Genomic DNA, 25,591 nt, shown 5'->3' with positions numbered 1-25,591 from the left:
GCCCCACCCACCCTGCACACATGTACACGAGATAGATACCACTACCAGGACCTTTTCATTTTTCTTCCCACTTCTGTCAAAACTCAGATTTCTACAGAGCTCCTATTAAGGCTACTCACTTATTAAGTGTAATCAAAAAGAGGAGTTAGGAAACTCAGAGAATCTGAAACTGGTAGGTTGTGCATTGGGAGATATAATTAAGAAAGGAAAGGGCAAATGGAAAGCTCTTCTCTCTGAAACCTTACCTCTCTGTGTTTAAAATAAAAAAGATACTTTCCTAATATTTCTGAAATTCAGGAAATGAGAAGCTACTACGGCCATGTAGACAGGCAAGTCCACAATAAAATCCACTCTATGAATGGATCATTCTGTCTCAGATTAAGTGGCAGTTCTTTAAAGAAAAATATTTGAGACTCACATAAATTTATTTGCTTTTCTCCCATATCAACTGTAACTTTATGATGCCCACTTGCCCCTTTCATTTCCCAGGCTCAAGCGATCCTCCAGCTTTAGGCTTGTGAGTAGTTGGGACTACAGGCACATGCTTCTGTGCCTAATATTTTTTTTTGTAGAGACATGATCTCATTATGTCACCCAGGCTGGTCTTGAACTCCTGAGCTCAAGCCATCCTCCTGCCTCACCACCCAAAGCATTGGGATTATAGACATGAGCCATGGACCAAAGCAATCTTAGTAATTAATGGGAAAAATCGCAGTTGTTTGATGACCTTTAGAAACTTTCGTCAAAACAATTAACTCTTATTGTCAATTATATATGTATATGGATGGGCAAAAACAGTAAAACTAATATTTAGTACATTAATATTTATGCAGTAAAATTTGAAACATGAGAAATATTGAGAATTAGTGAGTTTTTTTGTGAAAAACTTCTGGAGAATAATTTGAATAGTGCTTCCCTTCTCATATAATTTATGATATTAAGCTAGCATCATTTCTGATACCTTGATGAATTTTCACACTCCTAAGTTTGCATCAGCTTCTAGCATTTTATCCTGTGCTCTCAATGTCGTGAAAGAGCTCCACGTTGCTTTAGTGTGAAGTGTTTTGTCAGCCTGTCACTTTCTCTAGACATCTTCATCCTTTTCACCGCAACTTTTCTCATCCGTGTCAATAAGTTTGCCTCTCCAAAGTGCTTCTGGCATATCTAGAATTTCCTGAATGAACTGACGTTGTTGTAATATTCTCACAGTCAGTGATTTCTTCCATAACTACATTTACATTTGATTGCAGTTTCACTTCCAGTGTTATCATTGTTTATTTCTGTTATACCTTCATCTTTGTTGACCTGTTCTTTTTATTAACTGTTTTTGTAAAACGTCATGTGGGTTTTTTACTGGGAGACAAGGAGGCAGCCCAGTTGCACACTTTGCTATCTGTATGTTAACTGAAAAACAGGTAGATGCACAGTGACTAATCACTGACTGACCTTGAAAGAAGTGACTTGATGGGTCACTGATCATGAAGCACGTCTATTATTTATGTAGTGTTTTGTGAACTGAAAAGCTAGAAGTGAAGGTTTTACTTCATGCAGTTACTCATTAATATTGTGTGGTAACTGAAATTTGAATCACGTTGTTGGGTGACTGGTAAATTAAACCATGGTAACTGAAATTTGTACATATTGAACCCATATAAAGCAAGGATATCAACACTGAAAACCTGTCAGGCCAGACCACAAAAGCTGGTCCAGGTCCAAAGATAGCTTTCACTTTCTTTCATTACCTCAGCTACCAAGTAAGGAAAACATATAAAGTCAAAGTTTGATGAGGCAAGTAGACCAGTGTCCCCTACCTTGTTCCTCTTCAAGAAGGCATTTCTGAATTTTGGCAGTCTTGGCCACCCACTGGGCTTGCTGCATTTACCCATTTTTTTGGAATTGTCATTGAGAACCAGAAAGGCAAAGTGAATTGCTCAAGGATAGTAGCATAGCACTAGAGCTGATTAGTTTCTTGGTACTCAGGTGTGGTATTCATTTACCACATTTGTTTTCTTCAAACACGTCCTGTTTTTCTGTTTGATAGACTATGAGAAAATATGGTCTTAGGAACTTTTTGTTGTTAGAGATGCTCTTTAGTTTAGTTATACTACCTCAAAGTTCATACCAATAGGACTTCCATTTCTCTTCTACTAGGGACAGAAATGATCTTGTATCTCTTTAGCTATTTGGACAAGGGGAACTCTCATCCTTTTGTCTCATCCAGAATGTATGTATCAGTTAATATTGCAAGCTGAAAAATCCTTTAAGCTTCTGTTAGATTCTGGCAGAATACACTTCTGATATCAGTTGTAGCTCCTGAACTGCTGTACAGTGTTTTTTTCTGGCATAATGAAGCCTTTGGCCATCACTGCTACTTTGAAAATCAAAGCCTTTTGGTCTCTAATGGAATGTTTATAAAAATACACCATTTTGAAATTTGCTGAAGAAAAGGAGGAAGTATGGCAAATGATATTAGAAATCCCTCCGGCTTGCCTTGGCATAGCTTCATTTAGTGTTATGTACTTGAAATATCTAGAATTAGTGTGAATAAAAAAATATTAAAACCCAAAGATAAATAAGCTCATATCCTCCTTGTCTTCTATGGAAGTATAGCATCAGATACTTATCCCTAATTGTTATTTCTCTATAATAAGGTAAATTGCCCCTTGCCACATTTAATATAGTTACCTTGGATAAGCTGAAAATCTCCTGACACATGTTAAAAGTTTCATCTATTTGCAGTCTTACTAAGGTGAAGGTTTTTGGGATAGAGCAGTATAGAATGCCAAGCCTGTAGCAAAGAAAGCTCTACTGTATATATGTCAGTCTCTGTTGCTTTCCTGGGTGTCAGAGAAATAAAGTCAACAGTCAAATGTAGTAAACTAGACATGTTTAGTTTAGTAATACAGTGACTGTCATAATACTTAACATGTAAAAGAAGGCCAAGGACCTCTAACTTATCCTGTGGTGTCAACCCTGTCTCAGTGTAAGGCACTAGTGTATCTTAAAGTAAGAGAATGACTTTTATTCAGGAAATACACAACAACAAGGAATTATTCTAGGAATCTGGCAGTGAATATAATAAGACAGTCAAACTACCTGCTCTCCTTGAGCTTCTATTCTAACGTGGGAGAACGAAAGCAAATAAATTACATGAATTGATTAATTGATCAGTTGCATGGCTTTTAATATACATATCTGTCAGTCTGCCCACCAGCACAGGTCCCTTATTAGCATGGGAGAAGGGCCTGATCACTGAAAGTATTATAGATTTATAGAGTATTGAAATGAAACTTAGGGAAATTAGGGGCAGTGGCCTTTTAGAAAACAGCCTAACTCCATCAGTGACTTCTGCTTGCTTGTCCTTCTCATATGTGATCTGCTACTGGCCTTTATTATTTCTCTCTGAAATAACACAAAAATTATGTTTAGGGCTCTCATTGACTTCAACTCCAAACCATATGTTACATCTTTTAAAAACATAATTTCTAACAAAAAAAAAAAAAGAGGCAAGTACAGTATCTTAAGATGAAACTATATTTGAAATTCCAAGCTAAAACCCTGAAACAAGAAGCTGGTAATATTTTGGGAAGCATTCTTTATTTTTGACTGGTCTTTCTGTGTGTAGGCCTCTGAATTCCCAAAGATATCCTTTGGTTGCAACTGACTTACTATTTAGTAGCATTATTTGATTTTTAAGTCATTTGATTTTTTTATCTGAGGAGATAACTTTATTATAAAAAAATTTTACTTGAAAAAATGTATCTTGGTAAGCAAATGTAAGGCTGTCACTTTTGCTTATTTGCATTAAATAAGCATGCTACACAGTTTTTCCATTTCAAAACATGGGTTATTTGATTATGCCAGAGTAGCTACAATCAGGAACTCACAAACGTTTGTACTTAATGTACTGAAAGGTCTTTGCTCACTTTTTAAAAGTTCTCTTACAGAACTGCAACTCTGTGAAGTACTATATTTATAAGCCAAAATTTTTAACAAAGAAGAAAAATTCCCATCATTCATTTAACCAAATACAGTAGTAAATTTTGTCTTTAAAATGGGAAGGCTTGTTATCATAGTTGCTTTTGTTTTTGTTATACCTGTGGTTTTTGCTGTTTTTTTAGAAGTTGAAGGGAGTGTGCTCTCTCTGGGGGTTCAGTTAATTGCAGTTGAGTAGATCAATATTCAGCAATCATGTCTTTTAAAGCCCTTTCTGATCTTGAGATTTTATGATTCTATATTTACCTTTGCCTCTGCTTTTTCCTTCAGTGATAAGAGTGCAGGGATAATGTAGGGGTTGAGATGGGAAGTGAATTGGGCTAGTGGTTTAGGAGGTGATGGGCATTAAGTAGGAGTTGAAAACATGTTGTGGTTGATTCTAAGAGGGGCAATTGCTATTGGTGTCTGCTTTTTTGGTAGTTTTTTTTTTTTAATACTAAATACATGTTCTTAATTGTAATTATTTTTTAAATTAGGGGAAAAAAGGAAGAAAAAGATAAACCCAAAGATAAAAATAATTTTTGAAAGTCACCTTCTCATAGCTTCCTCCAAACAGACAATCCCTTAATTCTTAGAAATGGGCCAATATATAAATCATCAAAAAGATGATTGAGAATAGGTTTTGGAAAAGAACTCTGGAGGAGATAAGGTATTTTTCATGGGATTAGAACGTAAGGCTTATGTTATTTACTGGCTCATAAGAAGTTTCCTGAAAGATAGAATTTTTTTTGGTGATAAGATTGCATTTAAGGTAGATATTTTATGTCCCATGGAGCTAGACAGTCTTTTTTATCTCTGGGTTCCCAGCCCCAAATATACCACCTAACCTATACTAGGTACTCAAAAATTGTTTCTTGAGCTTAACCCAGTACTCATTCTTGATGGAAATAAAAGCAAGATAATCCCGAGTAAAAGGAGTAGATGTTTTTATGAATAAAGGAATTCTTTTTCAGTCACTCTCCAAAATGTTCTCTTTCAGAAAGTGTACAATTTTTTTTTTTTTTTTTTTTTTTGCCTAGTATATTGGAATCACAAGCACTGACTTCGTATTTCAAAGTTGAAAGAAATGAGATTGATGTCCCACACAGTTGTAAAATGCCAAAAATAAGTAGTGCTGCCATGAATTAAAGGCCAGTGCTCTGAAAAGCTTCAGATCAAGGGTGGCTGTAATTGAAAGGGCCCAAATAAGTATTTAAAACCACCTCTCCTGGGAGTGCTAAGATTTCTGAATATCAAATTGGCATTTTATGTTTGACAAGGTGACATTGTATAAGAAATGTGTTGTAAAACACAGCTGTATGATAGGAAAATGATTGAATGTAAATATTTCAAGATGCAGACCACTGTTCAAATGTTATCATAAATCTTTGCCATTGTTTTAGGGGATAACTCTTCATGCATATATGAGCTGAATTGATAGAGCCAGCTCTTCGAGAGGAAATCATCAGCACGTTTCTGCCTCTCTGCTACCACTAGTCTGATTCAACCACAAAAATATCTTATTAGGTTTTGCTATTATTATCATATGTTTATTATTATGTAAGTGGGGAAACCTTTTTTTGCAAATATACATCTGGCATTTGCCCTACTCATTGAGTGATCTGAAATGTCACTGTTAGATGAAATTAGAATAGCCTGGGACAGTTTGCACTCTCAAACCTTGAAAAGAAAAAAGCTTGAGTTATAAGATTAACTATCTTTCCATTCTTTGTAGGTTTGGAAGGTTTGCAGTTGCTGCTCTTCAGTCCAAAGTAGAACAGTATGAGCGTGAAACCAATCGCCTCAAGAAAGCCCTGGAACGAAGTGATAAGTATATAGAGGAACTAGAATCTCAAGTTGCACAGCTAAAAAATTCAAGTGAAGAGAAGGAAGCTATGAATTCCATTTGCCGGAGAGCACCTTCTGCAGATGGCAAAGGGAGCAAAGGCAGTGAGGAGGATGTGGCATCAAAGAATCAAGGCGATAGTGCCAGAAAGCAGCCTGGCTCATCCACCACCAGTTCTTCTCACCTAGCAAAGCCTTCCAGCAGCAGACTGTGTGACACCAGTTCTGCAAGGCAGGAAAGCACCAGCAAAGCAGAAATTAACTGTTCTAAGAACAAAGACCTATATCAAAAACAGGTAGAAATAATGTTAGATGTGACAGATACAAGTATGGATACTTATTTGGAAAGAGAATGGGGGAATAAACCAAGTGACTGTGTGCCCTACAAAGATGAAGAACTTTATGATCTTCCAGCTCCTTGTACTCCTTTGTCCCTTAGTTGCCTTCAGCTCAGTACTCCAGAAAATAGAGAGAGCTCTGTGGTCCAAGCAGGAGGTTCCAGAAAGCACTCAAACCATCTCAGAAAATTGGTGTTTGATGATTTTTGTGATTCTTCAAATGTTTCTAATAAAGATTCTTCAGAAGATGATATAAGTAGAAGTGAAAATGAAAAGAAATCAGAATGTTTTTCTTCCCCAAAGACAGGATTTTGGGAATGTTGTTCCACAAGCTATGCCCAAAACTTAGATTTTGAAAGTTCAGAGGGGACCACGATAGCAAATTCTGTTGGCGAAATAGCTTCAAAATTGAGTGAGAAATCAGGCTCATGTGTATCCAAGAGGTTGAATTCTATTCGTTCTTTTGAAATGAACCGGACAAGAACATCCAGTGAAGCATCGATGGATGCTGCTTACCTTGACAAAATCTCTGAGTTGGATTCTATGATGTCAGAGTCAGACAACAGCAAGAGCCCTTGTAATAACGGTTTTAAGTCACTGGATTTGGATGGGTTATCAAAGTCATCTCAAGGCAGTGAATTTCTTGAGGAACCTGACAAGTTGGAAGAAAAAACTAAGCTAAACCTTTCCAAAGGTTCTCTAACTAATGATCAGTTAGAAAATGGAAATGAATGGAAACCCACTTCTTTTTTTCTCCTCTCTCCATCTGACCAAGAAATGAATGAAGATTTTTCACTCCATTCCAGTTCTTGTCCAGTAACTGATGAAATCAAACCCCCAAGCTGCTTGTTTCAGACAGAGTTTTCCCAGGGCATTTTGTTAAGCAGTTCACATCGACTATTTGAAGATCAAAGGTTTGGGTCATCTTTGTTTAAGATGTCCTCAGAGATGCACAGTCTTCATAACCACCTTCAGTCTCCTTGGTCTACTTCCTTTGTGCCTGAAAAGAGGAATAAAAATGTGAATCAATCAACAAAAAGAAAAATCCAGAGCAGCCTTTCCAATGCCAGCCCATCAAAAGCAACTAAAAGTTGACTCATTAGAAAGGTGTCATTTGTAGTTTTGTCCTGAGAGAAATAGAAAAGTTGTTAAAGTTACCTTTTTTCCTCAGAAAAGTTCTATACAAATTGGAATTGATCATCTTTAGTCAAGTATCAAGTCAGGATGGTGGATTAACCTGTACCCAGAATGCTTTTTGTTCATCTTGAAAAGATTTTGGTCTTTTCATTTTTATTTGGGGGTCTTTGTGACCAGAGAAGTTAGGGAGGAGGTCATTTTTGTGTTTGGGGGTTGGGTTTTTTTGTTTTGTTTTGTTTTGCTGAATTTGATATGTGTTTCGGTTGGGTGTACTTTGTTTTTTAAAAAATGTTATTTAACTGTCAGATACAGTGGCCTGTTGATAAGCCCCACTTGTCTTCAGAACTTGGATTTCTTAAATAAAACTTTTAGTGTTGTCTATACACTGCTCAGTAAGACACTTGAGTTTCAAGTTTTTCCTAGGGTGGAAATTATTTTACATGTCCCTTTTTATTTATGTTCAGTGATGGCCTAATTTTTCTGCAGGGCCGTGATGGAGAAATAGCACTCTAACCTTAGTCCAATATTGATTTACTTTTTTTTTTTTTTAGGTTTTATGCATATGTTTGCATTTTTTAGCATTGTGTTTTGTCCAGTTTTGTGAAAATGTTCTGCTAGTATGAAAGAATACATTTTCTATATGAAAACATTTGTTTTATGTTAGGTAGCTTATATTTTCTCATCTTTGTGTGTGTATGTGTGTGTGTGTATGTGTGTAAAATCAGAAATTTAGCATACTATAGAAAGAAGGCATGGAGCACTTGGGTTTAGAGGAATCTAAAACATCATAGCTTCATTGTTCCAGATGTACAGGTTTGAAAGAACTCATCGCCAAGTTCTTGATCCCCTTACATTCCAGGGGAGTTTTCTTTTGAGTAATATGTTTCTTGTTTGCATGTTACTGTTCTTTGTGGCAACTATGCATGGTAGCATTTTTGCTTGCTGTGTTTTCCATACTTAAAGAGGTTTCAGTTGACTGATAGAATATCTTTTATGTAGGACAAAACTTTTCTGTGAAGAGTGTTGAGGGGGTGAGGATAGGTAAGAGGTAAGCACAATTTTTAATTTAGGCTCTGAAAAAGTGTATTGTTCTAAACATATTTGGTATGCCTATATAGGCCTTTAAAAATGGGTTTCTATGCTGTTTAATGTGCACTGAACATTTTACATTAATATTATACTGTTTTACATTAATACTGCATGCTTTTCTATGTGAATTGAATAAAGAATGTCATAAGCACTGTATTCCTTGATGTTGATGATGATTCTTTGTCTCATATATTGAATTAGCTTATAAAGACTGGGAAAAACTACTTTTTTTTTTTTTTTTTTTTTTTTTTTTTTTTTAAGACAGAATCTCACTCTTGTCGCCTAGGCTGGAGTGCAGTGGCACAATCTCTGCTCAGTGCAACCTCCACCTCTCAGGTTCAGGCAGTTCTCCTGCCTCAGCATCCTGAGTAGCTGGGATTACAGGCACCTGCCACTACACCCAGCTAATTTTTGTACTTTTAGTAGAGAAAGGGTTTCGTCATGTTGGCCAGGTTGGTCTTGGACTCCTGATCTCAGGTGATTCGCCTTCCTCGGCCTCCCAGAGTGATGGGATTACAAAAAAACTACCATGTCTTAATTGATTTTATAATATGTTGACAAGCTATGGTCCATGGACCAAATCTGGCCTGTGGCTATTTCCCAGGCTGGAGTGCAGTGGTGCAGTTATGGCCCACTGCAGCCTTGGATGGACTGGGCTCAAGCCTTCCTCCCCACTCACTCTCCCAGATCTGGGACTACAGGGACACACCATGTCAGGCTGATGTTTTTAGTTTTTGCAGAGACAACGTCTCACTATGTCGCCCAGCCTGGTCCTGAATTTCCAGGCCCAAGTGATCTTCCTGCCTCAGCCTCCAAAAGTGCTGAGCCACCACACCTGGTCAATCATAAAATTGAATTTTATGCATTTTAATATTTTATAAAAATCTCCCTTGAAAGGCCTGTGAGCAAAAAATGGAATTTACAGTTTTCGATGGTTTTTAAAAATCCATAGATTATTGCATAACACAGGAAAATTATATCAAAGTCACATTTCATTGTTTCTAAATAAAGTTACTGGAACACAGTTACACTCATTTGTTTACATATTACCTACAACATCTAAAATATTTACTATATGGTCTTTTACAGACAAACTTGCTGACCCTTGTTACAATAGACTGATGATTCAATGAAACTATAAAAGTGACAATTCACATTTGTAATTTGAAGAATCATGCCCTCCACTTATAGAAGTAATAGCCAAAGGCTGGCATGGTGGCTCATGCCTATAATCCAAGCACTTTGAGAGACGGAGGTGGGTGGATCACCTGAGCCCGGAAGTTCGAGACCAGCCTGACCAACATGGAGAAACCCCATCTCTACTAAAAATACAAAATTAGCGGAGTGTGGTGGCACATGACTGGAATCCTGGTTACTCAAGAGGCTGAGGCAAGAGAATCGCTTGAACCCAGGAGGTGGAGGTTGCGGTGAGCCAAGATCACGCTATTGCACTCCAGCCTGGGCAACAAGAGGGAAACTGTCTAAAAAAAAAAAAAAAAAAAAAAAAAAGCTAATTTAAAGCAGAATTTTTTTTTATGTTACATATTTTCCAATCATTTTTCTGATATGTTTAATGGATACATTCAGAGCTATTGGCACTTTAAATGTCTTCGATAATATGACTACATATTAGAAACTCACATGTAGCAATTAAAATTCTTCTGTCACAGGTTAAATTTAGGGGTGATATGATCTAAATCTACGTTCCTCCAAATTCATATGTTGTAACACCCAAGATAATAGTACTGAGGTGGGGCTTTTGGTAGATGATTAGTTCATGAGGGCTTTGCTTTCACTGAATGGGATTAGTGCCCTTAATAAAAAAAAAAAGGCCTGGTGCCAGGTGCCGTGACACAACGCCTGTAATCCCAGCATTTGGGGAGGCCGAGGCGGGCAGATCACGAGGTCAGGAGATCAAGACCATCCTGGCTAACACAGTGAAACGCCGTGTCTACTGAAAATACAAAAAATTAGACAAGCATGGTGGCATACACCTGTAATCCCAGCTACTCGGGAGGCTGAGGCAGAAGAATTGCTCGAACCCAGGAGGTGGAGGTTGCGGTGAGCCGAGATCGTGCCGCTGCACTCCGGCCTGGGTGACAGAGAGAGGTCGCAAAAAAAAAAAAAAAAAAAAAGTCTGGAGTAGTTTCCCTGCTTCTTCCGCCATGTGGAAGGACACAGCTAGAAGGTACCATCTTTGAAGCAGATAGTGAGACCTCACCAGAATCTGCTGGTGCCTTGATCTTGGACCTCCCAGAACAGTGAGAAATAAAATTATATTGTTTAAAAATTACTCAGTCCAAAGCATTTCATCATAGCAGCCTGGACGGTCTAAGGCAAGGGGTAAGCCTCATTCTAGTTCTGTCTGTGATCAAGGATATGTCTTTTTAGTCCAAATACACACTGACACTGTGACATGGATATCTGGAGTGTGTAACTTGATTTACTAATGACTAACCTAGGTGAGAGCATCTGTGTTGGACTAAGGTATTTTCCCGCTGCTTATATTCAGAAATATTCCTCCATTCTCCCTAAAATGATATTCCGTATATTAAATATGTGCCATTTATTTAAAGGGTCTAATCTGTGTAGGATTTGATTTTAATCACACATTCTCATTTGCACTCTTTACCACTTTTCTATAATGTGATGTCATGGCAAATACAGTGGTTTCGTAGATTTTTAAATGTATCCACTATGTACACACATTCCAGGCAAAAACAAAAAACAAAAATACCTCATACTAAAACTAAGTATCTTGCTAAGCTAATCTCTATTTCATCTAATCCCTTCTTATTTCATCTAATCCCTTCTTAAAACTTTGTGAACCAAGTACTGTTGTCCCCAGTTTACAGAAAAACAAATCGAGGAAGAGTGATCACACAGCTGGAAGAGATACGAACCATATCTTGGAGCTGGGTCTGTGGCTCTAGAGCTTCTCTTCTCCCTTGTGTAATAAAGAATTCACATTTATAGACCAAAGGATAAAGGGATTTGAAATTTTTCAAGCATTATTTTTAAAGTATTTTGGAAGTATTAGCATGTTTCTTTATTTTTACATTTGAGACAGGGTCCCGCTCTTAGGCTGAAGTGTAGTGGTGTGAACACAGCTCACTTCAGCCTGGACCTCTTGGGTTTAGCATGTTTCTTTTACAGTAGCATTTAGTTCCTGAGTCTGACTACTAAACAAGCTCAATGGTGGGAGTTGTGTATGTGCTACTTAAGAGATTCACATTGACTCTGACATTTAGATTAAGTTAACCTTGTCTTGGTTAATTTCACTAAGGCTATGATAGAAAAAGATGTACTCATGACAAGGAAGCAGACAGTTCATGTTTTTAGAAAACCATCTTTTGCTTAAAATTCATTGGCTATGGGAATGTGACAGGATGCTAGTGGTTTTGTTGGTTTTTTGGTCATGACTTAGTATTCATCTTTTATTTTTAAAATCATTCCATCCAAAAATGACAAGTCTTTTTCCTGCTTTATGGAGTCAGCTGACACACAAAAAAAGAACATGGTACAGTAAGATTTACAGTCCCTTAATTTCAAGTCTGCTTTGTTTCCCAATCATCTCTTGGCCATCTACATTGGTTTGAAAAAACTACTGAAAAAGACAACTTGGTCTTGAATCTATGATGTTTCAGGAACTTCTTGTTTCTACTTGAATGGTTTTCAGTGATTCAAAGTGAAATACACTAGATTTTTCCCCCTTTTGTACCTTTGGATGATATTTGTAAAGAGAATCAAACTGAGATTAACTGTTTATGGGATGTGCTTTATTAGATTAGAAGGGTTTCCCAGAGCCTCATAAGAAGGTCTTTCATTCCCATTTGTGGGAGTCCTACAACACAGCTTTTGCCTATCACGATGTAACCTGATCCTTTTAATACTTGGCAGAGAGAAAACCTTTTAAGCAATGATCTCAGAGTGCACAGTGAACATTTATTGCCTAATTCTCGGAACCCCACTCAGCTAGGAAGCATCTGTGAAGATGCAGATTTCTTTACAGAACCCACCTGGAGCGCAAGTTAGGGCGATATTCAGTTTTATATGACTGAGACAGTCTAGAATGCCTTGAGTTACAGCTCCACTTGAGAAACAAGGCAGATTCTTAGACCTGCTGTGTCTTTTTCTTTCCATTATCCTAGATTCCAGGTGTTGTGTCTTAATAAGGAGCAGACCCTCTCTAATAAATATTAGCTTCTTGGTGTGTAGAAGTGTGGGCCTTAAGTGACGTTTGTAATTTGGGGATATAAAGATCCTTTTCCCAAGGGATTTGTCTTGGCTGTTTACTGAGACTTACTGGGATGTGGGAGGATGCAATTCTAATGCATTTTAATTCTTACATCATTTGTGAGTAGAAAAATGCCCCTGTTGGGGATAGCATGGAGCAGTGAGAAAGTCTGGCGTCTTCACAGAGGTGTTACTTTCGTACTGGGTCTTGAAGGGTGAGTAAGAGTTCTGCGCGCGGAAGAGGATATCTCCTGCGTGTCGGTTTGTGCTGGTGGGGGCGCCTATTTAGCCTCTGTCTCAGAAGAGGTGCTGAAGAAACCATTCCTTAACATCAGGGCTCCTATTTGAAAAAAGGTTTCCCGGATTGCTCCAGCCTGGGTTTACACGTTTGGCTTTGCTCCGCCGCCTCTCAGAGTCCCCAGAGGCTCTTGGGCTTGCCCCAGCCTCCTGAGTCGGCGGCCTGATGGCGAGACAGCGGCTCCCTGGGCGCTGGAAGGCTTAGGCGGTGGCGAGTTGGCCCATCATCTGTCCATTAAGATGAGACTTGACCTTTTGAGGGAAGGAAGGGGCGACCTCGCCTAACCCATCAGGTCATCTTTGTGTTCGGGGTGGGGAGATGGGGTCCGGCCCGCTAGCCTCGGCTCTAAGTCCTCTTCTCTCCCTGGGATTCCAGCGAACTCGGCCTTCTCAGATTCCCGCCGCCGGTGCCCGCTCTTCCCTTCCCCTCCAGCCCCCACCGGAACCCCAATCCCCAGTCTTGGGAAGACAGAAGCGCCCTGGCCCTTGCATCCCGATTTTCCCACTTTCTCGAGGGCGCTCCCGGCTGGTCCCGCCCAAGCCCCACCCGAACGTCCCGCTCTGCGGTTTCCTTTCATTTTATTACTACTCGTGAAACCTGGCGATTAAGACGCGAAACCAACAAAGAGTTTTCTTTCCACCTTAACCTTGCACACAATCCTTTAACAAATTAATTAATCCTAATGAATTAACACTTCATTTATTTAAACGCGCTACAGTCCATGAATTAAATTTTCATGCAGTGATTAAAGGCTGTTAAAATATGCATGATTTCGTTAAAATTTTATAATAAATCAGGGCAATGTGTTACATGACAAGGCAACTATTTCCCAGTCCCTCGCAAGGGGCTTTGATTTGTGCGGGCGGCGGCAAGGAGGGGCGGCTGGCTGCGGCGCCGGCGAGCGTTGGAGCCCGGCGACAGGACCCAGCTCCGCACTCTCGGGTTTGGACTCGCGTCCTTGCGGTTTTCTCCCCGGCTTCCAGACCCTTTTGGGGATCTTGCTCCTGGAGGCAGAGCGGAGCTTGCAGAGAGCGACAGGCACCCGCTTCCAGGTCCTCGGAGCCGCGCTTGTGGGGGCTGGGGGTCCCCTGCTGCTCATTGACTACCGCAGAGCTCCCTCCACCCGAGGCGTCCGTGCGTTCTGGTGGCAGCAGCCAGCAGGCGGCTATCCGCGGAGGGGGAAGGCCACAGAACTTCCCGTGTCTTTGCGTGGGATCATGGGCAGGCGTGTCTGTTGTGGAGTTTCGTTTGTTTTTGTTGTTCTGACCCAGGACCTGGAAGCCCCTTCTCTGATCAGCGCTTTCTTGCAGCGCCTCTGATCAGGGCCCAGGCGGGGCGGGGACGCCTCTGCTCCTCCTGGGACCTAAATCACAGGGGTCCGTGGCCATGTTCAGCCATAAGACATTGTTCACTTGAGTTGCGAAACTCCTGGCAACTATTAGGCAGGGGAGGCCCAGTCCCTGTTGGGACAGAGACGTAGTAGTCGTGTGTCACCCGTAGGGCTTTCACAAGGTAGGTGCGTTTCATGTCCACGGAGAGATTAGGATGGAGATACATACATAGGTCTGTATCTATAGATATAACGTCAAGAGTGACAATAGTCAGCAGTGAACTTTCCTGGGACGCATCATCTGGGTCGCTAGGTCATCAACGACATCTCAAGGTGGGCTTGTTAACGTCCAGGAAAATGTCCCCAAGGGAAGTTGCATTTAAACTACCAGACGAAAGAAAATAGTATGTTTCCCACCGGTTTCCTTGAGAACCTCCTCTGCCTGTCTCAGCTGGAGCCCAGTCTGAATGCCCAGCTGGGAGCCTTAGAAGCAGAGATGACGACGGGCCCCAGTACCGCCAACCACTCTGGGCCTTAGGGTAGGAGAGAGGCCGCAGGAGCTCCTCAGTGACAAGCAGAAAGGGAGGACGACGGTCTCCGGGAAATGTCCGAGCCTAAGCCACCTGGAGCGCGGCCCGGGGAACTCCAATCTCAGCGCTGGGCTGAGTCCCGGGACTGGACGGGAGGAGATCCGATGGCCCCCAGTGAGGCCGGCAAGGAGCCCAGTAGCCATCGCCCCGGAGGTACCAGACCAAGATGCGCGAGTAGCAATACGACAGTGGGATCAAAGCAGCTGGGGCATGACTCTGGGAAGGCGGTCCAGAGGGGAAGCGAAAGTTCCACCGTCCTTTCTCCATTCCTTTCTCCATTCCTTCCTCCATTCCACCCTTGAGTGTCAGAGCCGAGGGCGCCGGGACAGCCCAAGAGCATCCCCTGTTTCGAGACCCGAAGCTCTTACCCATATCCTGCTCCCTCGCTGTCTGCCCTTTCACCCGTGCTTGAAACAACCTAAGTGGACTCTAAAGCCGGCAGACCCTGGGCCCTGGGGGCTTCCCCTGCATGCAGGGTGCTGGCTGCGTGGTGAAATGTGCCTCCTTTCAAACTAGACAACTGCCTACGCACAATGTGGCTTCCCGAGTCTGCGAGGAACATAGCTCCGGCTTCGACCACCAGGACCCGAGGTGGCCGGGCCTGCAGGTGGGGCAAGAACTCCGGGTTCCAGCAGGAGCGAGGGGCCTGGCGCTCTCCCCTGTGCACCCACAACCTCCACACACTTACGTCGACATCCCTCAGGCCCTATCCTGAGTCCCTAAATCCCGACAGACAACTCAGATTCAAACCCCGGAGGTGAGAAGATGGGACAAGTGGTGGCTGCGGAGTCAAATACTAACTTTCTCCGCACCCCGTTGGAAGGAGGAAGTCAGTGCCCAGGTGGACAGCAGCTGTCAGGCGCTCTCTCCAGAAGTGGAGGATGGGAAGGTGGCGGTTCAGGTCAAAGATGAGGAGGGTTCACACCAGAGAGTGTGGATCCTGGCACAAAACCTCTCCCGCCAGTCCTCACGCCAACCAGCGAAGGTCTGCTCCCTTAGCTCGGGAAAAGGGCTCTGCCAAAGGAAACGGGAAGTGAGGCCTGCCAAAGGAGGAGGAGAAAATTAATTAATGAGGGAAAGAAATGTGTCTCTGATCCAGATGATAGACTCCCTGTCCCTGGGGGCGGAAATTCCTTGGAAATCAATAGCTGTGCATTCATTATCCTTCTCTTGATAAAATGCAAAGCTATGAGATGAGGAGGAGGAGGGGATCTGTATTGGTCATTAAATAAGAAGGAAAAAAAGATTGCCCAGACATCTATGCCAAGACTCAGACCCCATGTGGGTATCATTAGCACAGGCAGGGGCCAACGAGTTACAGCAGTTGCCAAACCAGGAAAACAAAACAGTGACATATGGGTGAGCTGAGCCCAAGCCCACCACCCTTTCCTTTTATGCACCAGGAGGAAAGTAGGGAGAGGCTTGATATGGTCCAGGGAACTGCCTGCAGATGTGCCGGCATGCCCCATTCTTTAGCCTGGAGCTGAGAACCAACAAGGATGAGGCGTGATTACTGTCCAAGGATCATCTGCCCCATATTTCTATGCACGTCCCTCTCATCACACCTGTTATAACTGTGTCATAGATGCCTTTTATTCGTGGCTGCCCCACGCACTTACACTGTCACGTCCTGTAGGGCAGGTACTCATATTGTATACCTTATTTTATCTCCAGTGTCTTGTACTGGGCCAGACTACTGCTCAGCAGGCATTTGAGGAAGGAAGATAAGGTAGCAAGTTAATGAGGGAGGAGTGAAATAATTGGCTCCTGAAAAAGAACAGGCTGGAATCAAAATTTACAGCTCTGCCTGGGGAAAACACACCCCTCCTTTTTAAGGAGAATGTAGACCACCCTCCCCCAAGCATCTTCCTGCAATCTCCAACCAGCCCTGGATTGTTGAACAGCCCCTAGGCCACCATCTCTTCCCCAGACTACCTGAAACTGGCCTCTCTTCCTTCCTACACACATGCGTTGTTTGGTGGGGTACTTTTCCTGTGACAAACCCCGCACTAAGTGCCATAGTGAAGTTGGATGTGTCCTAGATGGGCTTCCTATCCATGGTGGCAGGGGGAGGGAGGATTGTACCCATCGCCCTCATATTTCTGGTCCCATCAAAACACCCAATATCCCGAGCAAAGATCTGTCCTCACCCCAAGGTGGGGTATTCCTGTTGTCAAAAGAGAGGTAAACAGGGAAGGAAACCTTGGTGGGACCAACTCCTAACTTCAGGCTAAACTGGCATCTCTCCGCTGGGTTTATTGGAAGTCTCCCAGGGTTGGAGGGTTTATTGGAAGCCTCCCAGGGTTGCAGGGTGAACCGAGGTGCCTTTTGGGTACTCAGGAGCTCACTGCGCTCTCAGAGGCCCCACCCGGCCACAAACCTGTACTGTTTGTCTTTCTGTCGCCCCTGTACCCTTCAGGGTCCCTAAAGACCAGCGCTTCCTTGAGAGGGGAGGAGCAGGCTTCAGGCCCTCACCCTGTGTGGGGGCCCTTTCTTTCCCCTCAAAAGAGAGTGCAGGGAACTGCCACCAGGGGTGTCAGGAAGGATTAGGTTAAGCCCGGACTGCCGGTGTGATGACTGCCTTAGGACTCACTCTTTCCCTCTAGCGACGTCCTGCTCATCGTCCACTCCCCGTTGAGATAAAGTTGCATTTAGCGCTCCCAGGGGACTGCATAATGGATGGAGCCAGCTCCTTCTCTCACCAGCAAGTGAACATCCTTCTCACTTCCCTCTGGAGCTAGAAGGAAGGGAGGGGGTGGGGGGGAACATGAAAAGAAAGAAAAAAAAAAAAGCCATGGTGACGCCTGTGGGCTCTTCTTGGAATCTGAGTAGGTGAGTGGGTACGCTAAATACACATGCGTTTGTGCAGAGGAAAGATAAAATCCACGGGAACGCAAATTTAGGTTTATAGAAATGAGATCTGCTCTTTGGTGGAAATACAGACCTCCTTGGTGTGAGAGAGACCAAAAAGATTATGTATCTGATCTCGGCTTTCCATAAGCAGCCCCTTGCTGCTCTCCAGCTCTCTTGCTGCAGATGTGATAACATCTGGGCTGTTAGGTTATTATCACCGCGAGCAAGTGCTCGGTCTCTGGGGACTTTCGCACCTGAACTGTGGCTCCCCTGGGAGGCTTTTGATCTGCTGCCACATAAGGGCCATATAACAGGTTGGCTAATTGATTTATTCTTTTTAGGTCTTAATTTCACAATAATGTTTTAACAATTTAAAAACTGGACCAGAGCTTGTACCCGTTCTTTCAAATTGGCTTGATTTAATATTTTTGAATCAAGCTTTCCTATAAGTTAGCTTGATCTGTTTCCTATTGAAAAAATATATATGCGCGCGCGTGTGTGTGTGTGTGTGTGTGTGTGTGTGTGTGTGTGTATGCAAGCAGAGATAAGAGGCGAAAAGCCAAAACGATGGAAGGGAAAAGAAAGTTTTCTTTTCAACATCTTATTCCCTTTTCTCTGAAGCAGTTTTCCCGGAGTTCCCAGCATAAAGTGTGTGTGTGTGTGTGTGTGTGTGTGTGTGTGTGTACGCTGAGGGGAGGAAGGATCCCAACTACACCCTGTTAACTATTTTTTCCTTTTGATTACTAGAAGCCTTAGATCACCCGGAGCTCGTTTGAAACGTGGGTTTGTACACGGTTGAAGGAGACAAACAATAAGAGAAATGCACAATTTCATTTCAACAGCTTTTCCCGAGTAGAAAGCACACGCTCCTTGTGGCTCCTAAGTGGCTGTCACTGGCGGTGCCTGACACAGTTATATTCACAACAACAACAAAAAAAGTATGCGGAGGAAATTAAATTATATGGAAATCAATAGCGTCTGACTGCTTCAAACAAATGTCTGTCACCGCGATTATTCTCCAGGAACCTATTTATAAACGTTGAAAGAAACAGGTTCTTGCAGCAAAAGACAGCACCTTCTGCATTTCTGTGTTGTTATTTATACTGTATACAGAGGAATGCGCGGGCATAATTTAACATACAAATGCCCAGCTGTATACATTATATAACAGCTTGTTAGGCCTCCCAGAGAGGAGGAGTGCCTAAGTAATGCGCATATATTCAGGGCTTACGATCAGGGGGAAGAAACAAACAAACAAAAAAACACACAGAGTGGCGTGCGCTCATCTCGTCTTTTTTCTTCTAAAAGGTGTCCACCCTTAGACAATAGCTCGACCTTCTGATCTTTCCAGACCGCGGTGGGAAAGGTGAGGCGGGCAGTGCGCATGCCCGGGTAGCTACAGGTGCATCACCTGCGCTGTCCTTGCTGGTGGTCATATAAGAGCGGCTCCCACGCGCCGGTAGCCGCCGGACGAGCGCGCGCGCGCGCAGACGCACGGCGCCGCCGAGAAGGAGAGCGCGCGCCAGACAGACGGAGACAGCTGATGCCTGTCAGCGCGGTGGGGCCGCGAGCTCTCGCGAGAGCTCCCCAGGACGGCCGCGAGAAGTGGGGCTCAGGTGTAAGAGGAGTGCATCCCGTCGGCGCGCGGGGCTAGAGCTCTCGGAGAAGCAGGACCGCAAGGCCGGCGCGCGGCGCTCTGCGCGGTCAGAGGGAGAGCCCGGCAGCAGCAGGCGCAGTAGCAGCAGCCCGCGGCGCGGCCGCCACCAGCCGCCGCGACCGCCGCGGCTGCAGCCTCGGAAGGGAGGCCGGGTGAGCCCGCGTACGCACTTTCCCGCGGACTTTCGGAGTGTTTGTGGATATACATGCCAAGCCGCCACGATGATGTCCATGAACAGCAAGCAGCCTCACTTTGCCATGCATCCCACCCTCCCTGAGCACAAGTACCCGTCGCTGCACTCCAGCTCCGAGGCCATCCGGCGGGCCTGCCTGCCCACGCCGCCGGTAAGCGCCCCACGTCCGCGGCCCCGGCCCGCGCGCCCGCCCCTCCCCGTCTCCGAGACGCTGCATGTCGGGGGCTGGTGTGTGCAGGTCCCGGTGCGGGGAACTGCGGGCAGGGGGTGTAGAGCAATCCCGCTGCGAGGCACGTTTTGTCCGGCGGCGCTTAATGTCGTGTTCCTGTGTGCCTCTGCCTCCGCGTCGGGCGCCTGCGATCGGAGTGGGGAGCGCTAGGGCCAGGACTCTCGACTTCCCTGCACTTTCTCTGTTAATTTCATGCCTCAGAAAGGCGGTCTCTGTGCGTGCTCGGGTGTGTGACACGGGTCCCCAGCTACGAGTTACATTTCCATTTCTTCTTCTTTTCCCCCTTCTTTTTCGTCTCCCACGCCCGTTCCCGGAATGTGTTCTTGTGTCCCCCTTCCTCCCTACTTCTGTCGCTCTCTCCACGGCTCCTATCCCTTCTCGTCTGTCCCCCTGCCTGGTCGCCAATGTGCCCCCTTCTCCGTCTTTCCCGCTCTCCGCTGCCCCCAACCCCGTTGTTACTTTGGTTGCTTTGTGTTTGCCCTTCGCATGCTGTGCTTTCCGGCTTGTGTGTGTGTGTTTCTTCTGTTGTTTTGTTTTGCTCTTTTGGTTTTGTGGTTTTTTTTTGGTTTGGTTTGGTTTGGTTTGTGTCGCCTGCAGCTGCAGAGCAACCTCTTCGCCAGCCTGGACGAGACGCTGCTGGCGCGGGCCGAGGCGCTGGCGGCCGTGGACATCGCCGTGTCCCAGGGCAAGAGCCATCCTTTCAAGCCGGACGCCACGTACCACACGATGAACAGCGTGCCGTGCACGTCCACTTCCACCGTGCCGCTGGCGCACCACCACCACCACCACCACCACCATCAGGCGCTGGAGCCCGGCGATCTGCTGGACCACATCTCCTCGCCGTCTCTCGCGCTCATGGCCGGCGCGGGCGGCGCGGGCGCGGCGGGCGGCGGTGGCGGCGCCCACGACGGCCCGGGGGGCGGTGGCGGCCCGGGTGGCGGCGGCGGCCCGGGCGGCGGTGGCCCCGGGGGCGGCGGCGGCGGCGGCGGCCCGGGGGGCGGCGGCGGCGGCCCGGGCGGCGGTCTCCTGGGCGGCTCCGCGCACCCACACCCGCATATGCACAGCCTGGGCCACCTGTCGCACCCTGCGGCGGCGGCCGCCATGAACATGCCGTCCGGGCTGCCGCACCCCGGGCTGGTGGCGGCGGCGGCGCACCACGGCGCGGCAGCGGCGGCTGCGGCGGCGGCGGCCGGGCAGGTGGCGGCGGCGTCGGCGGCTGCGGCCGTGGTGGGCGCGGCGGGCCTGGCGTCCATCTGCGACTCGGACACGGACCCGCGCGAGCTCGAGGCGTTCGCCGAGCGCTTCAAGCAGCGGCGCATCAAGCTGGGCGTGACGCAGGCCGACGTGGGCTCGGCGTTGGCCAACCTCAAGATCCCGGGCGTGGGCTCACTCAGCCAGAGCACCATCTGCAGGTTCGAGTCGCTCACGCTCTCGCACAACAACATGATCGCGCTCAAGCCCATCCTGCAGGCGTGGCTCGAGGAGGCCGAGGGCGCCCAGCGCGAGAAAATGAACAAGCCCGAGCTCTTCAACGGTGGAGAGAAGAAGCGCAAGCGGACTTCCATCGCCGCGCCTGAGAAGCGCTCCCTCGAGGCCTACTTCGCCGTGCAGCCCCGGCCCTCGTCCGAGAAGATCGCTGCCATCGCCGAGAAACTGGACCTCAAAAAGAATGTGGTGCGGGTGTGGTTTTGCAACCAGAGACAGAAGCAGAAGCGGATGAAATTCTCTGCCACTTACTGAGTGGGCTGGGAGGTGTCGGGCGGGACAGAGTGGGGAGCTGAGGAGGCATTTTTGGGGGGCTTTCCTCTGCTTGTCTCCCCTCGGATTTGGAGTGTCCGTTATCCTGCCTGCGTTTGGGGAGTCCCTCCTCGCTCTCTTTCCTCCACCCTCTCTCTGATTTTCCTGCCTTTGCTGTCCCCCAGCCTTGAGGATTGGGGTGCTGGCTGTGGGGATTGGAGTATAGGGTAGGGGAGAAGGGGGAGAGCATTAGGATGAGTGGGGAGTGGGGGGAAGGAAAGAGGAGACCCGAGCAGGGGTTTTAAGGAGCAGGATGGTTCTGGGGTTTGGGTGGGGGGAGACGCCGGAAGGATAGGAAAATGGACTGTTTTTGACCAGAGACACTTACCTAAATCTCCTGGGGACCAAGGAACTATGTACAAAAACAAACCCACCAACCACTAAAAACTAGACAAATAAAGACAAACTAAAACAAAACAGAACAAAAGCAAAGGAAAATACTTTAGAAATTTTAACTCCGGGGAGCCATAATCTGCAGCTTCATTTCCCCCCATGGAAGAGAAAAAAGAGCACCACCATTATTACCACCTCCCCAACCCTACACACACAAACTGAGTCAAAAAACGAAAACCAAATGAGCCGGAAGTTGAAGTTCTGGGTATCAAAGCTAGTTGTTCTGTCTGCGTGTTTAATTTTTCCCTCTAAATCTCACCTCCACCCCATCCATATCCTCTTTATTTCCTCCGTTCCAATGAGAAGCCAATGGCTGCTCTCCAATCCCGGGAAGTGAGTGGGAGCACAGCTGAAAAGAGAGGGTCAGGGGGAGCCTGGCTGCTTGCTTAGGTGGAATCCAAGTTTTCCTCTGGCCCTGCCTACACTCTGGTGGCCTGGTCCTGGTGGGGTGGGGGTCTTTGGAGATCGGGGCATAGTCTTTGAGCTAACTAAAAAGCAGAATTCCGGGACTTCAAAATATTCTAGGAAAATGAAACAATTTTAACAACAGTTTTTTTTTTTTTTTTTCTCTTATGTCAAAGATACAGTTTTAGACAATTTCAAAATAAGCTTTTTTCCCACTCATAGAACTTTTACCCTTTCAGTTTTATTTTTTAGAGAGGTTTAAACTACTGATTTTTTTTTTCCTGTTGATTCAAATAGACTGATGGGGTGAAAGTTATTAGGAGAGATACTCTCTCATCTTGCTCTTCTAGGTCCCCTTTCTTCTTCTCTTGGAGAACATGAAATTATAGAAATGTTGAGAAGTTCCTGCTTTCTGTTGGAGCAGGACTTGGCTGTGAGAAAATCACCTAAATCCCAGAAAAGAAGACAGATTTAAAGTGCCCCCACCCCCATTTGTTTCAAAGAGGTCTGCATGTTGGGGGAAAACAGAACAACTGTGTTTCCTTTTACTTGTTCTTATTATTCAAGAGTCATTTATTACTGGGGATAAATGTTGGGTAGCAAGAACTTTAATTTGCACTACCAGTCTCCCAAATAGAAAATCATGTATAGTATTTCATAGTAATAATCAGGTACCTTACAAGCTGCTGGTGGATTTTAAAAAATAAGATTGTTGAAGGTGGTTAGGTAAAATGCCTGCTTTGTGTACAAGATACTCTTTGGACCTCTTGTGGAGATGGTTTGTTACCATCCTTTAATCATAACTAAAACATTGAAAACAGAACAAATGAGAAAAGAAAAAACCTGCCGATTAACAAGACTGAAATCATGCATGATCTGAAAGGTGTGGAAAGAAACACAATTAGGTCTCACTCTGGTTAGGCATTATTTATTTAATTATGTTGTATATCATTGTTTGCAGGGCAAACATTCTATGCATTTGAAACAGCACTAAACTGGGCTAGCTTTCTGGTAGACCGTTTTGTGGATAGTGTGATTTCACAGTCTACTGCCTGTTTCCACTGAAAACACAACATTTTTTGTCATATTCTTGTATTCAAAGGAAAAGGAAAAAAGGAAGATTATTGTAAATATTTTATTTAATGCACACACTCACACAGTGGTTACAAACTGCCAGTGTTCATCCTGAAATGTCTCACGGATTGATCTACCTGTCCATGTATGTCTGCTGAGCTTTCTCCTTGGTTATGTCTTTTCTCTTTTACCTTTCCCCTCCCCTACTTCTATCAGAACCAATTCTGTGCGCCAAAATACAACAGGGGGATGTGTCCCAGTACACTTACAAATAAAACATAACTGAAAGAAGAGCAGTTTTATGATTTGGGTGCATTTTTGTGTTTATACTGGGCCAGGTCCTGGTAGAACCTTTCAACAAATGAGACAATATAGCCAAAAAAACCCCAACCAACCAACCAAACAAACAAACAAAAAAACAAAGAAATGGGGGGAGGGGAGGGTGTTGAAGGGGGATGAAAAGAGGGGAAAGATTGAGAATGATGTATTTTTTTGCTGAATCAGAATTCGCTTTCAGATAACTCATGAAAAGTGGTGCTCTAAATAAAATGAATTCTATATTAGTTGCCTGTGTTTATAAAAGTTATTATTTTTTAACTGCAGAAACTCTTAAACCACAGCACTTGATCCAGAGTGGTGAAAACCAGTAAATAACCAGGCACCCAAGAAACATTTAAATTTAGGGTCAGGGACAGAGGCATTTGGAGGTTTAGATGTGATATTCTAGCCTAAAAACACCTAGTAACTAAATGGCTTTTCTTTGGAGGTTAATACATTTTAAAACATTTAGTGTGCCACCTACTGCTCCAGAGTGACCAGAGAGTATTTCTTGGTAACTTGGGACTAGATCAGATGCCAGATGTACAAAGTTTCTTAAGAGCTGGGATTATATCATCTGAAGTCATTTTAGCCAAATCTTTTTAATATCACCGGCAAATCTGTGAAGCAAAACACTTGATGTTCAAAAAGAATAGTACATTTTAAAAGCTGTGATTTTAAACAGTTGTTTAAAAAAAAAAAAGCACTAGAGGTATTTTTAAAAATAGAACTCTTCCATAAAGAGTTGAGTTGTTATTGACTTGAAATATCATCAGTTTTAAATAAAATGCATTTGTAAAAAAAATTGTTATTCTATAGAAAAGTATGACTGGATTTCATTGTTGGAAAACCAGGACTGAACAAATGAAAAGATTTACAAAAGGTGGTGGTTTTTTTGTTTGTTTGTTTTTTTGTTTTTTTAAGTCTGCCTCAAGCAGAAATGTTGCAGGCAAATACATGTGTATTACATAATAATGACCAATGTAGGTATTAAGAATTTAAGGATTTGCTTTAAATAAACCCTTACCAAGTAAAAATAAGAGTATTATGTTAATAAAACATCATGAAAATGAATTTCCTATTTTATGTAGTAGGAAACTGCAAAACAAACAAAATGCTTTGCTTTCTGGTGAGCGAATCTATATATGGCTTGAAGGAGTAATAAGACTATTTTCTAAGATGCCTTTAACTGTCAATCCATAAAAAAACAAACAAAAAGTGACCTCCTGAAGAGGCCAAACTATCATTGAAGTGGTGGGTGTCAATCAGTGATAGTTTGGCCTTTCAGAGTTTTCTAGTTCTGAAGAGAAGTTCACTCTAAGCGGATTCCTCCACCAGTTTTGGGGTGAATATGATTAAATGTGTGTCTCGGATTCTTTTAAAGAATAATCTCAAAATAAGTTTGAGAGAGTGGGAAAATTGGGCTCCGTTTGCATTTCAGCTTCTCAGCAAATCCAGGCGGCGGTGGCGGTGGAATAGGAAAAGCAAAAGACAAATAAGCATTAAATCATCTGCCAGATTTATGCCATCCATTAGTCTTAAATTTCTTCTTTTCCCCATTTCTAGCTCCAGGTCCTGTTCCTTCTGTAGGTCTAAAAAAATGATGTCCTCAAGACCCATCAACTAACTTTTTGTTTAATGCGTGTTTAATGCAAAAATTTAATAATTTTTGTTTAATGCGTGTTCTGAAATTGCTCTCAACTTCTATTACACTTTCATAAATAAACTGTAGGCACCCACTGCCATGATTGTATCGATTTTTGTTTTCTTGTGATAATGAGACTACTTCGGTTGGGTTCCTACACGTGGCCGGGCACGTGAGAGAATAGGGCGC

At 44.2% G+C, this 25,591-nt stretch overlaps 3 protein-coding genes across 5 annotated transcripts in view; all 3 read left to right on the top strand.

Annotated features, from left to right (window-relative positions):
* Positions 1 to 8,539, top strand: part of OBI1 (ORC ubiquitin ligase 1) — a 43,087-nt gene extending 34,548 nt beyond the window's left edge. For all 3 annotated transcript variants that reach the window (XM_050766437.1, XM_050766436.1, XM_050766438.1), the window contains one exon: positions 5,711 to 8,539. In XM_050766437.1, the coding sequence (XP_050622394.1) occupies positions 5,871 to 7,253 (1,383 nt within the window). In that variant the 5' untranslated portion in view covers positions 5,711 to 5,870 and the 3' untranslated portion in view covers positions 7,254 to 8,539. The remainder of the gene's footprint in view (positions 1 to 5,710) is intronic.
* The window catches only part of EDNRB (endothelin receptor type B), a 922,930-nt gene that overhangs the window by 173,521 nt on the left and 723,818 nt on the right, over positions 1 to 25,591 (top strand). The window lies entirely within an intron of this gene.
* On the top strand, positions 19,342 to 23,732 carry POU4F1 (POU class 4 homeobox 1). Its single transcript, XM_050766465.1, has 2 exons — positions 19,342 to 19,692; positions 20,368 to 23,732. The coding sequence occupies exons 1-2, from the start codon at positions 19,570 to 19,572 to the stop codon at positions 21,508 to 21,510; spliced, it is 1,266 nt and encodes a 421-aa protein (XP_050622422.1). The 5' UTR covers positions 19,342 to 19,569; the 3' UTR covers positions 21,511 to 23,732.

Source organism: Macaca thibetana, chromosome 17 (genome assembly GCF_024542745.1).
Source record: "Macaca thibetana thibetana isolate TM-01 chromosome 17, ASM2454274v1, whole genome shotgun sequence".
In the NCBI taxonomy this organism is placed as follows: Eukaryota; Metazoa; Chordata; class Mammalia; order Primates; family Cercopithecidae; genus Macaca; species Macaca thibetana.
This window is presented reverse-complemented; position numbering and strand designations above follow the sequence as displayed.

Coding starts and splice junctions, on each gene's coding strand:
- POU4F1 (XM_050766465.1), top strand. CDS start 19,570: ATGATGTCCATGAACAGCAAGCAGCCTCACTTTGCCATGCATCCCACC. Junction 19,693..20,367: donor CCTGCCTGCCCACGCCGCCG/GTAAGCGCCCCA, acceptor TGTCGCCTGCAG/CTGCAGAGCAACCTCTTCGC.